This window comes from Mus caroli, unplaced genomic scaffold, assembly GCF_978045245.1.
Source record: "Mus caroli unplaced genomic scaffold, Mus_caroli_1 scaffold_11, whole genome shotgun sequence".
Classification (NCBI taxonomy): Eukaryota; Metazoa; Chordata; class Mammalia; order Rodentia; family Muridae; genus Mus; species Mus caroli.
Genome location: NW_028227266.1, coordinates 40232867 through 40250263, shown reverse-complemented (window position 1 = coordinate 40250263; position 17397 = coordinate 40232867). Strand labels below are relative to the sequence as shown.

The window sequence follows — 17397 nt, the reverse complement described above, 5'->3', positions numbered from 1 at the left end:
ATTGACCCAAAATGAGACTCTAGCAGGTGGAGACATGGAGCCAGGTTGGAATTCTCTGAATTAGATAGCATGAAACTCACTGTCCATAAGAACAAATCATCGCAAAAGGCTATGTGCCAAGCTAAGCCTTTCTCCTGAAATAAGTTGTAGCATCGCCTCTATCACAGAGCTATCGAAACCAAGGCACACAAGTGTTAAGAAACTTCCTCTGGGGACACACAGCTTCAAAGTGGGATTTAAATGCGAGTAGGCTGGCTGCTGTCATTTATGTACTTCATGCTGTACGATTCCTTCTGCTGCCAGAAGGAAGTTCGTTGGCACATTGCAGGGTGCATGCTGTGCTGCCTCCTATTCCTCCGACACGGGCTAATATACCCACAATCAGGTGTCCAGGCTCATTTATTCTGGAAAGAATATTGGGAGTCACCTAGAGCAATGTTTGACTTCTTAGACAGTGCCAAGGGTCTGGGTGAGCATCCCTCCAAGGGGCTGGGTGAGCATCCCTCCAAGGGGCTGGGTGAGCATCCCTCCAAGGGGCTGGGTGAGCATCCCTCCAAGGGGCTGGGTGAGCATCCCTCCAAGGGGCTGGGTGAGCATCCCTCCAAGGGGCTGGGTGAGCATCCATCCCTCGGCTGATTTGGCAGAGGTGAGGTGGTGCCAGGAAAGGACTCTCTTTTCTCTCAGTCGAAGGTGAGTTGAGAGGCATTTGAAAAACAAAAACCATCTTAAGGAGATTACAAGAAACATGTCCACAGAAGGGAAAGGCTGTGTTCTCAGCCCCATTAGTAAATTGACAGAGACTAATCTAGTAGAGGAATAGCAGAGATAAAGAGGTAGATAGACATCTAGACATTAGTTTTCCTCTATGCACACCAAAGGTCTGGGGCACAGGAAAATTAAAAATTAATGGCAAAAGAAGGAGCCAGAAAGGTGTGGAGAAAGGGTGCTGTCTGGGAAATGGCTCCTGAAGGGTGATTGGCAGCAGGGGAAATTCTGTCCCTCAGGAGAGGTCACTCAGGGTGTTTGTGTGGAACAAGCTTAAGGTCTGGGATGCACTAAAATAATGAGAAAATGGGAACCTCAACAGAGAGAAACAAGCTTGTGAATAAACCATTGGTGTTTGGGTGAAGTTTACATATACCATCTGTTACATATACCTGGGTGTTTTCAAGGAGCTGGCCCTGGCACAGAGCCAGTCTTACCCAGCCTTGGAACCACTGGATCCTCTATGGGTCTCTGCCCCTAACAGTTGTGCTTTTAATTTTTCAGCTAAATGGTCAAGATGTGGAATTACCCTTTTTCCATCCTTCGGGGAGGTTGGAGATTCACAGAAACAAGAACAGCACAACTGTGGAGTCTAAGGGCGTGGTGTCCGTCCAGTACTCCGATGTGGGACTACTGTACATCCGACTGTCCACCATGTACTTCAACTGTACTGGAGGCCTGTGTGGCTTCTTCAATGCCAATGCCAGTGATGAGTTCTGCCTTCCTAATGGCAAATGCACGGACAACCTGGCAGTGTTCTTGGAGAGTTGGACGACATTTGAGGAAATCTGCAACGGCGAGTGTGGGGACCTGCTGAAGGCCTGCAACAATGACTCCGAGCTGCTCAAGTTCTACCGGAGCCGCTCCCGGTGTGGTATCATCAACGATCCCTCCAACAGCTCCTTCCTGGAGTGCCATGGGGTGGTCAATGTCACCGCCTACTACCGCACCTGCCTGTTTCGCCTGTGCCAGAGCGGAGGCAATGAGTCAGAGCTGTGTGATTCTGTGGCCCGCTATGCCAGTGCTTGCAAGAATGCAGATGTGGAGGTGGGCCCCTGGAGGACCTATGACTTCTGCCGTAAGTTAGGGCTGCATCAAGGGGTGGCTAGGGCTGGGGAAGCATGTTCTACCGTGATTTCCTAGTCAGGACTTCTCTTCTTATTGGGACTGAGCCCAATGGGGAGTCTGATGGCTTGACATTGGTCTTATCACCCCAAACTAGGCTGTTTCTTACCTCAATTTTCATTTCAGTGTGTGTGTGTGTGTGTCATTGGAAGACAGAGGACAGCCAATGCCTTAGGTTAGTGTTACAGGTCACTGTGAGCTTCCTTATATGGGTATATGGGACCAAACACAGGTCCTCCACAAGAGCAGTATATGCTCTTACTTGGTGAGCCATCTATCCTTTCCTCCAATCTTATCTTTTGAGACAGTGTCTCCTACTTAATCTAACACTCACTGACTGGCTAGACTCACTGATCTAAGAACTCTAGGGATCCACCTGTCCCTCGGTGCTGGGGTTATAGAAACTCAGGCTTTTTTGTATGTATTCTGGGGATCTGAACTGAGGCCTTATAGTTTAAGTAGCAGGTACTTCATCAATTGAGCCACCTCCCAAGTCCCGTCTTTTCATTACTAAACACACAGTTCATACTAAACACACAGTATCTTTCTATTGTAGAGCAGTTAGCCACCCCATTGACTGGTGTCTTTATCTACAGAAAGCACAAACACCAGGTTAAAGGAGCCGAAACCTTTGTGATGACTTCATGAGTACCTTCCCCTTGGGCAAAGAAGAACCCCATTCATTTTGGTAGGGCACAGTCAGCTGGGGAGCTTTTCAGGGTGTTGGAGATTAGCATTTCTCCCTGGGGCAAGCCTGACAATGGCTATTAAGACAGTCCCATGTACTTGGCTCTTCACTTTGTCCCCAGAGTATGTGATCCCTCTTAGCAGGGCAGTGGTGATACTAGTAGTCATTAGAATAACTCCGGAGCAGACAAGATACCCAACACCCGGCTTATCAGAAGCAGCAGAAGGAGAAAGGAGAGGCTGAGAGTGTGGCCGTACTGTGGAGTAAGAACGGCTCAACTACCTCACTTTATCTCACTAAAAACTTTGCCCTAAACCATGAAGACACCAAGTTCTGAGTCTGTATCTCTCTGCCACAGCCCACTATAATTAAAAAAATTTTTTTTAATTTCAAAGTTACACAAAAATTCTGAGCATTCCTATGTAGTCATTACCTAGATTAAATCTGTTGTACACAAAAATTTAACAGTAATGTGCATATAGCATGTCCCTTACGTCAACCTCTGATACCGTGGCATAAAGGTAACCAAGTGACAAAGAGAGAAGCATTATTTTTGGTGCAGGGTTTCAGCTCAAGGGTTGGTTAGCCCTATTGCTTCTGGGCCTGTGGATGAGCATACAGCATGGCGAGGTTCACACGAGCAAGCCAACCTGTTCATTGCATGAATAAGAAAGGAAGGAACAACTAGGTTCCCGTTCACTTCAGGGAGCATCCCTGATTTCCCAAAGACCTGTGCTGGAGACCAAACCTTTAACATTTGGGGAACACTTGAGATCCCCATCAACCACCCCTCCTCACTAGTTCTTCAGTCAATATTCCCCGAGACTAAGGACATTTGTTATACAATGCAGTGCAGTTATATACTTTAGGAAATTCCATGTAGAGAGAACAATTTAACCTCCTGAATCTAATTTTGTTATCTGACTTGGTAGTACCTTTGATGCCTTTTTCCTTCTGCACAGATCTAGTCTAGGGTCACATGTTAATGTGTGTTTCTTTAGTGCCCTGTGGTCTATACTCTGGAACAATGCCATAGCGTTCTTTACCCTTTAAGATAGAATGGCTTTCTATTTAGACTTGGTGTCACTCACGGGACCTCAGCTGTGCACCCCGTTCAGCTTCCTGCACAGGATCCCCATGCAGACTAAGGCTATATCCAGGCTGCCCCCTTGTGAGTGATATGCATGCTTATGCCTAGGCCAAGGCATGAATGGGATGACTCGTCTGTAAATTTCCTGCTTGTTTTTCTCTTACAACCGAAAAGCAAAGTGTGGGGAGGTTTTTGGCATGCACCTCTGCTTCTGTCTATCAAAGTCTCTGCCTGGTTTCTCACCTACTGTCAATTTCGGTTTGTGTTAAATTTTATGCCCTGTGGTTTCCATCTCACAGGGTTCAGGTCCAGAGCTGTCCTGCCTGCTCTACCAGTCAGGGATTGCCATCCCACCATAGGCAAGAGCCCCTCCCCCAGTCTCTCCCACCTGTCTTTCAGTAGAGTCACTCATCTGCTCATACCTCCTGTCTGTCTCACCACATCTCATCAATATGGACATGGATGCTAATTTTTAAGGTCCAATATTTCACATGTCATCTAAAAAAATATTTTTGGTGTTAAGCTTGTTCCATGTTTAGCCTGTAGGGCTCTCCAAACTCCCCCACCCCCACCCCATCCTTTGCCATGGCTCCTTTTTGCTTTATAGCACTTTCTTACTTTCTGATCAGACAAGAGGGTCATATTTCTCTCTGAGTTCTCTCCTCCCTGGGCAGTGGTCAGCCTTTACAGTAAGGGGCCCTACTTCCTTTTGGTGAGGGGTTTTCTGGGGGGATCAACGTTTAGGCACCAGTTACCTAGTGCTCTTGGGAGTATCGTTGTTTTGCTGTAAGCTCTTTCAACAAAGTTAAACACACACATACATACATAATCATTCACATATACACACATGCATATACTCACATACACACATGCATACACTCACATACATACATATACACACATGTATATACACATACACACACTCACATACATATACACATAAACACACACATATACACATTCACATACGTATCCACACATGCATACACTCAGATAAACACACATACACACATACACACATACACACATGCACACACACATACACACTTTTTTATACACACACACACACACACATATACACACAAACACACATACACACGTGCACACACACACACACTCCATAAACCTCTGATTTATGAACTTCAGAAATCCAATGAGAATGTGGCAGGCCTGGTGGCTGTCGACTTGGGAGAGGGTAGTTTTGTTCCTGATGCGCCTTACCTTCCTTCGGAAAGGACTGGCAGCAGATGCCATGAGTCCTGAGGCTGGACTCTTTACAAAGTCACCTTCAGCAGGAGAGCTATTGGGTTCCTATTGACTGCCCTAATAGTAGGGGTCTTGAAAGACTCCCCCAAATCCTCCTCATTGCTCTGCTCACCCACACCTCCTTTCTCCAGCCTTACTATGGCTTCTGACCCTGCTCTCACACCCAGCTTTCTGGCTGGATTTCACACTTGGTGTGGGATTGCCAAATTCCCTTTCCCAGATCTATGCTACTGCCGGGTCATCCTTTTAAACAATGAATGAGCTCCTGCCTAGCAGGGAATGCTTTTGGGTTGTTTTGTATTGTGCAAAGCACATATTGGTGGCACTCAGTTTAGCCAGGCCTGGCATTATGGGAATGGTTCCTCTTCTTCCTAAGAAAAACATGTCACCAAACCCCATTCAGGCCAGCAGAGTTCAGGCAGCTCATGCAAGTATCCTTTAAAGGAGGGTTTGGGTAGAGGTGGTCACATGGATCATGGTTTCATTTGGAAGAAGACAGGCAGACACCTGGCTTACTTCCTATGTTGGTTCTTTTAGCTCTGTTGAGAATGACCAAAGTGTACACAGTTGTCTGAGTAACGAGGGTGTATTATGACTGGGTCCTAACAAATAGACTAAGTGACAGCTACAAACAAGGAACGGCACCTTCTTTGAACTTGGAAACAGACAACCATGCTCCCTGTGTTTGGACATTTTTAGCCAGCCCTCTTGTTGGCAGAGCCAACTCCCCAATTAAGTAATTTCCCAAAGTGATTTCGGGGGCAGGGGAAAGTTTTACAACTCCACGTCTCTATGTTCCAGACTCTCAAACAAATCCAGACAACACAATAAGTCATAAGCAACAGCCATTTAAATAAGTCATGTTATTTGCTTTCCTCATAAACCTGCAGTCAGTGCTGTGGCATTCATAATTTAGAGACAAGTGTGAAAATCCCTCTATCCAGACATATATAATCCGTGTTGAACTAGCCTTAAACTCCAAGGCTGTATGGTATTGTAGACAACAGAAATGGAGAGAGTCCTTTAGCCTAGAGGAAAAAAAAGAGAATTGGCTTTCAGTCCTCAGTGCAGAATGATCGAGTCAGTCCTCGTGGGTAGAGCTATTATATCCATGCAATTTATTTCTCTGTAGTGTCCTTCACGTCCTTGGATTGTAAGACATTGCCAAGGAAGGATGGTATGTCTGGGAGCCAAAGAAAGTTCTATGAGGAAGCTCTTGTTTTCCTAGAGTGGCGGGGACCTTTGCGGATCTTTAGAACCCACAGGCTTGTAGGCTGATTTTCGTGATCTTGGATTTGGTCCATGCTCCTGTCAAATTATCACCAGCCAAGCCACAGGGTGAAGGGGGTTGCTTACCCAGAACCTCATACTCTTCTATGGCAGAGACTTCATCCAACAAGGAAGGCTTCTGGGATAAAGAAATGTGAAAGAGTCATAAGACTTGGCTTTGGAGGGGTCTATGTAGGCAGAGGAAAGTGTGAGCAGAGGCAGGGGGATTACTACATAGAAAGCATGATGATGAGGTGAAGGAGACCACAGGCTGCCTGATGCAGAGAAAGATAAGACCAAGAGACATATATTGGACCAATGCAGTCTGCTTCAGAGAAAGATGGTCCAAAGTGGTGGAGGGAAGCATGCTGTTTATTAACCCTCTACTGTGGACTCAGCATATTAAATTATTGATCCTCAGAACAATCCTACCAGGTCAATATGGCTATTGTTAACAACAACAACAACAACAGAGAGAAACCATTGCTCAGAGATATTCACAAGCCAGAACTGAGAGAGTAGCATCCTCAGGTTTCTGTGGCCACAAGGCAAGTGTTTCTGTAGTGCATCACACCCTGTCCCCAGAATCTAAGCCAAGACATGTTTCAACCCCTGCCTGGTTATAGGTAGATAGGTTGCATCACTGATCTCCCACATCCTCGCCTATAGAATAACGATAAAGACTTGTCTAAATCCAGATGGCCGAGATGAGGCAGACAAAAAGGTCTAGCTCCAGGTTACCATTTAGCAGGTGCTCAGTGCTGGGTTATAGACAAAGAATCTTCTGCAAAGAAGATCAAGTACAGAAATGAAGCCTAGGAGAATCCTCTGGCCCTCAGTTATGCCAGGGAGGGTGACGGTATTCAATTCCATGGCTTCATTGAGCTCATTGTCCTACACAAATATTAACCCACATCTGATTGTACACACACATGCAGTCACACAGATGTGCACATACACACATGCTTCTGTCTCTTCCCTCTGTTCATTTTTCAAACTTGTCTTCTCTTTGACCACCCTCAGCTCTAGAATGCCCGGAGAACAGCCATTTTGAGGAGTGTATGACATGCACAGAGACCTGCGAGACCCTGGCCTTGGGCCCCATCTGTGTGGACAGCTGCTCCGAGGGATGCCAGTGTGATGAAGGTTATGCCCTGCAGGGCAGCCAGTGTGTCACTCGGAGCGAGTGCGGCTGCAACTTTGAGGGGCATCAACTTGCCACCAATGAGACCTTCTGGGTAGATCAGGACTGCCAGATCTTCTGCTACTGCAATGGCACAGACAACAGTGTCCACTGTGAGACCATTCCCTGCAGGGACGATGAATACTGTATGGAAGAGAGTGGCTTGTACTACTGCCAGCCCCGTACTGATGCTTCCTGTATCGTCTCAGGCTATGGTCACTACCTCACCTTTGATGGCTACCCATTTGACTTCCAGACCAGTTGCCCTCTTATCCTCTGCACCACAGGAAGCAGACCAATCTCAGACTCTTTCCCCAAGTTTATTGTAACAGCCAAGAATGAGGACCGGGACCCATCTCTAGCCTTGTGGGTGAAGCAGGTGGACGTGTCCGTGTTTGGCTACAGCATTGTGATACACCGGGCTTACAAGCACACTGTGTTGGTAAGTAGTAAAGGCTGACCTCCAGAGTGGATTCAGCCCTATGGAGGCAGCATCCCAGGCCAGCATATGCTACTGAGCCATAGTGGAACAGGATCCAAAGGCAATCATAGTGTGTTAACGAGAGAGAGGCCTTGGGGGATGTCTTAGGATTTTACTGCTGTGAACAGACACCATGACCAAGACAAGTCTTATAAATGACAACATTTAATTGGGGCTGGATTACAGGTCCAGAGGTTCAGTCCATTATCCTCAAGGCAGGAGTATGGCAGCATCCAGGTCGGCATGGTGCAGGAGGAGCTAAGAGTGCTACATCTTCATCTGAAGGCTGCTAGCCGAAGACTGGCTTCTAGGCAGCTAGAATCAGGATCTTAAAGCCTACACCCATAGTGACACACCAACTCCAACAAGGCCACACTTCCTAATAGTGCCACTCCCTGGGCCAAGCACGTACAAACCATCACAGGGGATTTCTGTTGCTTTTCCTTACAGATCAGGAAAACAGGTTCAGAGAGCAAAGGATTGTCAAAGTCACAGGCACCAAAGTGAGAGCAGAGGCAGCTTGAGCAATACACCTTAGATCATATAGCAGGACACATCACCAAGGGCAAAGATCTAGATTCAAATCTAATGTTGGCAACCACTATGCAACCGTGGGCAATTCCGTGGTCTGCTAGTGCTGTTGTTCATCTGGAAAAAAACTACAAGCCCGGCACAGGCTGTGGTTCTCTCGATGACACTAGTACCCTCAGTTGCCATCCCCTCCTTTGAGATCCATGTGACAGCTGCCTCCCTGACTGTTTTATTCTCCCCATTGACAGCCAGAGTGTCTGAGTTGCAGAGTCTTGCTCACATTTGGAACATCTGTGAGTGGGGGTGACTCTTCACACTGTCTTTACACACCAGGACCTTAGGTCCCTTCTTCTACCTATTCATCCATGAAGTTTTCTTTAGCCACGATGCCAAGAGTAGCAGGGCCAAGAAGTCTCCTGAACTCCTTAAACAGCCTGTAGATAGCAGCCTCCATGGCAGAGCAGCCCTCCCGGATCCACTGTCTCATCTGAGTCTGATGCTGGAACCAGCCAGCTAGCCAGGAGACTCTGTGGAGCTGATTCACATGCACTGATTTAGGGGATGCACCTGCCTAGTGTGGACTCCACAGGCCCGTGGTATACATAATAATCTCCAGTTGGTCTCCTTGGCATCTTGTAGGCTTTCTCTTTTGAATGGTGAAATAAAGTGGACTAAGCTAAACACAACAGGCTGGAATCACTGGAAGAGCCCTCCTGGTCTCTCTTCTTCCTGGGAATCTTTTTAGCTTTGACACAGAGAAGGTCCAGCTTCTAGGACTGCCTACCGTTTACAATAATTGGACAAGCTTATTTAGCATCTTGGTTTGTTGCTAGTATACTTTTCTTTTGTTTCTGACAAAGAGTTCCACTCTGGTGCCCAGGCTGGACTGGAACTGTGACCCTTACACAGTGCTGTTTGTCAAGTGAATGAATGAAGTGACATTATGATCCCTTTCTTTTATGGTTCCTGTGGGTTTCCCTCTGCTGCTGTTTACTTCTTTAGCGATCTGAGATACTGAATGGGCCAATATGCATGCCATGCATGTGTGTATATAGGTGTCCATTGTCTCTCTAAGTGTGTGTGTTTGTTTGTGTCTGTGTATGTGTGTGTGTGTCTGTGTTTGTAAGAAATAGGTAAACACTAGTTGTCTTCCTTTATTGATTTGCATGTTATTTTTTACACTTTTATTTTATCTTAAGTGTATGGATTATTTACCTGTACATATGTATGACTGGTGCCAATAGAGAGCTGTGGTCAGATCCACTGAAACAGAAGTTACAGACAGTTGTGAGCCTCCATGTGGGTAGCTGAGACTTGAACCTGGGTCTCCTGGAAGAGCAGCCAGTTCTCTTAACCATTGAGCTATCTCTCTAGCCCCAATTATTATTTTTTGAGACTGGCTCTCTCACTGAGCCTGGAGATCACCAATTGGCTAGCTTAGCTTGCAAACACAACTAACTCTGGGGTTCTCCCGTCTCTTCATCTCAATGCTGGGTTTATAAGCAGGTGCCTGGCATTTTATGTAGCTTCCGGGAACTTGTGCAGAAACACTTTACCAACTCTGCCACTTCCCCAGCGCCGAGATTAAAGTTCTAGCAGATGTCTCTACAGTTGAAGCTACTCATTATAACACCGTCTGTCCATTCCATTTTCATCAGAGGTTAAAACAAAGGGATCGTTGGCTTCGTCTGGGCATTACCTCACTATGCCCTCTCTGCTTCCCCCATCTGATACAGTCCCACCCTTAGGTTTATACATTTTCGTGCAGTTAATTATCTCCTTGATATTCACTACCCTTCCTCTTGGTTGGCCTTTCAAAGCTGTTGGATGTTTTTCCTTTAAAATACATTCATCTGCTGATAAGCCTTGTCCAGCTGCCTGACTCAGGCCGCGCTTCCACCCTGCCTTGCGAGCTCTCAGCAGTGAAGGTGTAGACATACGAGGTTATATGTGAGGTTACTTGTAAGCTCTTCCTAGTTATGTGCACAGACCATTGAATTCTTGTTGTCTTCATTCTCTTTCTCTCGCTGTGATAAACACTGTGACCAAAAACAACCTGGGGAGAAAAGGTTTATATGGCTTACATCCTACAGTCCATCAACAGAGGAAGCTAAGGGAAGAACACAGGCAGGAGCTGATGAACAGATCATGGAGGAGCACTGCTTACTGGCTTGTTTAGCTTGAGATATATATATATACACATACACTATACACTATATACATACACATACACTATACACTATATACATACACTGTACATATACACATACATACACATACATACACACATACACTATATATATATACTCTACATATACACATACATACACAATACACACATACACTATACACATACACTATACACTATGTACATATACATACACTATACATATACATGTACATACACACATACACTAAACATATACACTATACCATATACATTTACATATGCATATATACATACACACATATATATACACACACATACATGCATACACTATACATATATATATATACATATACATACATATACATATCATCACAAGCTCAGGGGCAGCAGCACTGGGCCCTACCACATCAATCATTAATGAAGAAAATGTCCCACAGACTTGCCTAAAAACAATCCAATGGAGGCATTTTTCCAGTTGAGGTTTCTTCTTCTCAGATGGCTCTAGATTGTGTCAAATTGAAGAAAACAAGCAAACAAAACCACTACGCAGCATATTCATGACTACTTCATGCCATCTCTCTCTGTCAGAGGAACTAGTTCCTCATTCTTTTTGGGTGTCAACTTTTCTTCCCTTCCACTGTAGGGTTAAGCCCCACAGAGTCAGTCTACCTTCCAGGCATGCGCCTGTCCCAGTCTCATGAGATCCACGGATGGATGAGAGCCATGAGGGCCCTCTGTACTCTGCTTCTCAAGTATCATGTCTCTCTTTCCTTTTAAGGACAGTCATTTTTGGATGTGGGTTCCACTTAACCTACATGACCCCATCTCATCGTGGTTATATCCTTAAAGACGGTTTCCCAGTATAGGCTACCTTCACAAGTACCACTAGCTAAGGCTTCAGTGTATCTTTCTGGGCTGCTACTCACAATAGGGGCGCCTAGAGAGAAATGAACATTGAGTATGAGGAGATAAAAGAGGTACGAGGATTCTGGGCCAGGACCCTTCTTCCTAAGTGCCATGCTGGGAACAGAGTGGACAGCCTTCAAACTCCTGACGAGCAGGCCAAATCAGGATGTACTGGAGGCTTTTTTACTCTGTGAGCCCATGGGATAGATTTAGCAGTTACTTTGAATTATTAATATGCATTACAGGACCTGCTTATTCAGTCATTTGCATTTGTTTCTCCTATGATGTTATTATTAGTCACCATGGCTGAAGAATAATTGGCTGTCATCATGACAGAGTGAGAGAAAACACAGGACAAACTGTATAGCCCAGAGCCCCAGGTCACCACCGGTGCTCTTAGAAATGGAGGGTGACATAGAAGTCACTCGCTGGGACATGAGACTCTTCTACAATTCTGACCTTCTTGTGCACCGAACTGTGCTGCAGGAACTGAGAAAATCAACAAGGCTAAATGAATCTAGAAGTAAACACGCTCTCTATAGACCAGGCAGGGCAACTGAGGGTGAGCCACAGAAGGTTAGCCACTGCAGGGATGCTGCAGTAGCTGGGGCTCTGCTGGGCGCAGCCAGAGCTGGGCAGTGTTGGTCCCTCCCATGGCATAACCTGAGGTACCAGCACACCCACACCCTTTGTGTCCAGGGAGGCCTCTGAGCCCCTCTCACAGTCTTACTGGGCTTTGAAGCTTCACTCTAGTACAGTTTGGTTCAACAAGCTACTCTCTACTAAGAAGTGAAAAATTAAAATAAAAAGTGTGTATGTGTGCATGTGCATTCATGTTTGAGTACAAACACCTGTATTCCACAGTGTGCAGGTGGAGGCCATAGGACAATATTGGATGCTGGTCCTTGAAATCCACCTTGAATGGTGTCTCTCACTCATCACTGAGGTCACCAGGCTAGCTGGCCTGGATGCAGCTATAGAGTCCTTTGTCTGGGCTTCTCATCCTTCCACAAGAATACAAGATGAAGGACATGTGCTACCATGTTCAGTCTTCTGCAGATTCCTGCAGTTCGAATCCAGGTCCTCGTGGTTATACAGAGAGCCTCTCCTCAGCCAAGGAATGTTTTACACAATGGCATAAAAAATGAAAACAGTAAAAATAATTAAGCACGGTTTCTCTCGTAAGAAAGAAACAGAGTCTGATGGGAGAGACAGACCTCTGAGCAGTTAACGTCAGTGTAATTAGGAAGCATGCAGAAATATGCCACGCAAAGGCCAATAAGACAACAGTTGTCTTAACCTGCTTTAGGGCTTGGGGGAGTGGTGTGTGTGTGTGTGTGTGTGTGTGTGTGTGTGTGTGTGTGTGTGTGTGTGTGTCTTCTTGGAAGAGATGATCCAGATCCAAACCTGAAGGAGCCCATCTGCCCCATCTGCCAGGAAGAGAATGAGCTCAGAGCACCTAGGTCAGGGAAGCATTAGGGCAGGCCTGGAGAGAAGGCAGGGTGTGGGATGTGAGGCTGAAGTCTGCCGAAGGAAACCAGAGTTAGTAGTTTAAGGAAACCATCAGTGGAACACCAACCCGTGATCTCATTTCCAGCAAAGGCAGAGCTCCTACCCCAGCTTTCACATCCATAGACCAAACCAATGCCGTAAGTCATGTATACATTTGTATCTGTTCTGTATGTACACAATTTTTTTTCATTCTTTCCTAAACTGTGGTATAGCATTGTTGACACGGCATCTACATCGTGCTATCACAAGTAACTTGAGGGTGGTCATGCAGGTTTGTCCATCCCTGGTTGCTCTCTCCCATCCCTGCTCCCTTCCTAACAAAACTCTGTGAGACTCCTTTCTGGATCTCCTACTTGTCACTTTCTGTGCAGTGTATTTCATGATCTGACTTCTGATCTCATTATTCCAGTTAAACTCTCCCGTCAACATCTTAGATAACTTCCCCTCACCCAAAGCCCGACTGTCACAGGTCAGCCTTTCTGGCACAGCCTCTTTGCCTACTTGACACCGACAACGAGACACCCTTGACTGCAGTCCTTCCAGCCTCTCTGTCCTCAGATTCATCCTCCAAGCCCAAGGATGTATTTGAGATCAATCAGTGCTAAAGCACACTCATCTTTCGTTATGACTAAGATGCTCTACCTTGTCTGGGCTTTTGCTTGGGAATGCTCTTTGCTCAGAGTTTCCTTATCTTGATTCTCATCCCCCCTTGTCCCACCCACCCTATGCATCCTTTAAGATTCCATGTGACGACTGTCATCTGTAGACCCCACTGATGAGTCTGAGGCATCTCTGTACCTACATCGCTGCTTTTCTCAATGATCTTGCTAAAGGATCTGTTCAAGTCCTTGCCTTGTTATATGCAGGAGAAAAGGGCCCATCCTTTGCCCCAGCCTAGTGCTATGCTTTGTACAAGGTAGTTGTCACACTAATGTCCATGAGATGAATGGATTCTGTGTAGGCAGAATATGAATAGAATCAGAGGAAGATGAGCTGAGTGTTGAGGAGAGAGAATTGACCTAGAGAAAGAGTGTTAAGGGAGGATGCCCTTTGGTATCTTCTAGAAGGTTCCTTAAAAGCAAGCCCCAAGATGGGGCTTCTTTAAAAAGCCAGGGAAAGCCTAGGGAAATAGATAAAGACTGGCTTTAGATATTTGGATGCTGGACACTCTGAACATCACCTACATCATGAAGATAGTCACCAATGTGGGTGATTCGTTAGCCAGAGGTTTCCCTTGAGTGGACTAAGGTCATCTGAGTTATCACTGTACTACAGCCACAATGACTGGGGATGAGGGTCCTTGTTAGGACAAGGAAAACACCTTCCATATTTAATCATAGGAGACAATGGAGCCCGGATGGCATGCTTGGTTCATTTGGGAAACAGAACTGTGGGGGTACATAGAAGGTCCTGAAGAGACGGTAGACATAATGGTTCCTGCCCCTCTGTTATTTATAATCTTGCAGGTGAGGCAAAAGCACTTATAATGGGTTGTCACTCGAGGCCGGCCATGATGGACACTTGGTGATGTGCATGTGTTTGATCTTGACCCAAAGTAGAGGAGAGTATAAGAGAATTATAGATATGGCATGCTGTGTTTGTCTAGGCAAGGGAGTGATCACACTGGCCATGGTCTGAGACTCAGAAAATCTTGCTTTATTAAAGAGGTAACATGGGAGCCCTGCCTGAGGATGAGAGAGATATTGATGGGTGGTGAGTGGCCTGCCAGGCAGAGGAACCAACAGAGTGAAGTCATCCTCCAAAATATATCCCAGTGGAATTAATACATTGGAGACTGCCTAAAATAAATCCACAGTAGAGCTAGAAATAGAAACATGGGAGTTCTAGGTTTTGGTATTTTATTCTCAATGTTAATTGAATTTTTATTATCCTCCCATTACCTTAGAGAAAACAATTTGAACTCCTGGGGGAAAATAATGCTGTATAAACAGGAGGCACTGAAATAAATAGGTATATTAGTGTACAAAGGATCGTCATTTAAGTCTGTTCAAATCCTAATAATAAGAGTTGACTGGCATAAACAGCGCTACACACAAAGCTCATGTTCTACCTGGGCAAGCTCTGTGTGGGATGTGTCCTGCAGCAGACCAGTGACTAGGAGGACTGGGAAATGTTTATGCCAACTGGGCTTCCTGTTCTTCTCTTTGTCTCTTCCAGGTCAACAATGAGCGGTTGTACTTGCCCCTAAAGTTAGGACAAGGGAAGATAAACATCTTTTCATTCGGCTTTCATGTGGTCGTGGAGACTGACTTTGGCCTGAAGGTCGTGTATGACTGGAAGACCTTCCTGTCCATCACCGTCCCCCGGAGCATGCAGAACGGCACCTATGGCCTCTGTGGACGCTACAATGGCAACCCTGATGATGACCTTGAGATGCCCATGGGGTTGCCTGCACTGAGTATCAACGAGTTTGGCCAGAGCTGGGTGAAGAGGGACACCTTCTGCCAGGTGGGCTGTGGGGACCGCTGCCCATCCTGTGCCAAAGTGGAAGGTTTCTCCAAAGTACAGCAGCTGTGCAGCCTGATCCCCAACCAGAATGCTGGCTTTGCCAAATGTCACAGCAAAGTCAACCCCACCTTCTTCTACAAAAACTGCCTGTTTGACTCCTGTATCGATGGGGGTGCCGTGCAGACAGCCTGCAGCTGGTTACAAAACTATGCCAGCACTTGCCAGACTCAAGGAATCGCAGTGACCGGCTGGAGAAACTACACGTCCTGTTGTGAGTTCTCCTAGTATCTCTCTGTCTTGCTCCTCCTTGTTTCTGATTGGTGTGGGAGGCTGGTCCTCCAACTCCATAGAAGTGAGGGCACATTGGGAAGACTGATTTTAGGATATGCTCTTTGGAACTCAGCCCCATTACCTGAAACAGAAGGTGTAACCTCCTACAGTCTTCTTTCTTTCTTTGTAGAGAGGGATCAACACCACGGATTTGATGGGTTACTCTGGAGGATAGAATAAGATCACATCTCTAAAGCACAGAATATCACATGCTGCATTTGAATTTCAACTACACAATAAAATGCTTTCCAGGGACTATGGGGGAAGAGGCAGTGGTTCTTAACCTGCCTAATGCTGTAACTCTTTAATGTGGTTCCTCGTGTTGTAGCGACCCTCAATCATAAAATTATTTTCATTGCTACTTCATAACTATATTTTTGTTACTGTTGTGAATTGTAATGTAGACAGCTGATATTCAGGATACCTGATATGTGACCGCTGTGAAAGGGTCATTCAACCCACAAAGGGGTTGCAACTCACAGGCTGAGAAACACTGCTCTCGAACCTAATGGGTCCATCATTACGTGTGTGTGTGTGTGTGTGTGTGTGTGTGTGTGTGTATGTGTGTGTGTGCATGTGTGTATGTATGTGTGTGTGTATGTATGTATGTGTGTGCATGTGTGTATATGTATATATGTGTGTGTGTGCACGTGTGTGTATATGTATATATGTGTGTGTGTGCGTGTGTGTGTGCGCATGTGTGTGTGTGTGTGTGTGTGTGTGTATATATATAAATATATATATATATATATATATATATATATATATATATATATTAGCCTCTGTGACTGTAGAACATGGCACAATATTAAAAACATTAGAAAAGGGAGTTAAGTTTATGGATTCAAGCTTCAACTTGGCCATTAAGGACCAGTGTAACCTTGACCTAACTCACTTGCCCTTCCTGCTACTCAGCTTCTTCTCTAAGGAGCAGCCATAATGCCGCCTGAACCATTTATGCACAGAAACACTAGAAGGATCAAATTAGGTCATTGGAATCCTAGCACACAATCCATGTTAGGTGGTGGTATTATATTAAGGGCTTACACTGGTTAAACCCACGGTTAAATTCCCTATCAGCACTATTTCATTACTTCTTTACAATAACCCTATTAGACAAGGAGAAACTGAGGACGAAAGGAATTAAGTAACTTGAGAAAGGTTAGGTAATCCCAATGGCAAGGTCAGGATTTGACTCTCACCCCACACTCATGCACTATACACAGTAGAGTTAGCTAGAGTCTTCGCCTGCATTCAGCATGTGCACATAGGAAAGAGTTGGTGGGGACATAAATCAGTGAGCCTTTAGTCAATCTGCCAGGGCCTATTTTCCTACCCCAGCCTCATTAACCATAGCACATTTCTTTGTATAAAAGGTCTGATTGTACAAAATGGCTACAAATCAAAGCTGGATGCTCAGAGCTTTAAATAAGGGGTACAGGAGGCTCCACAAAGAACAAACTCTCATTTTCATCCTGGAAAAGGGAGATTTGGGTGCAGAGCTATTGTGGTTTAATGATCAGTTGGTCTGCATTCCACACGCAGCCGTTGGGTTCATGGAAACTGGGGTGGGCAGAGGAGGGAGGGGAAAGGGTCCAAGATTATATCATTC

The 17397-nt window shown here is 45.6% G+C and overlaps 1 protein-coding gene across 2 annotated transcripts in view; it reads left to right on the top strand.

The window, feature by feature from the left end:
* Positions 1–17397, top strand: part of Tecta (tectorin alpha) — a 68376-nt gene that overhangs the window by 23359 nt on the left and 27620 nt on the right. For both annotated transcript variants that reach the window (XM_021172356.2, XM_021172355.2), the window contains exons 9-11: positions 1270–1843; positions 7227–7828; positions 15165–15726. In XM_021172356.2, the coding sequence (XP_021028015.1) occupies positions 1270–1843; positions 7227–7828; positions 15165–15726 (1738 nt within the window). The remainder of the gene's footprint in view (positions 1–1269; positions 1844–7226; positions 7829–15164; positions 15727–17397) is intronic.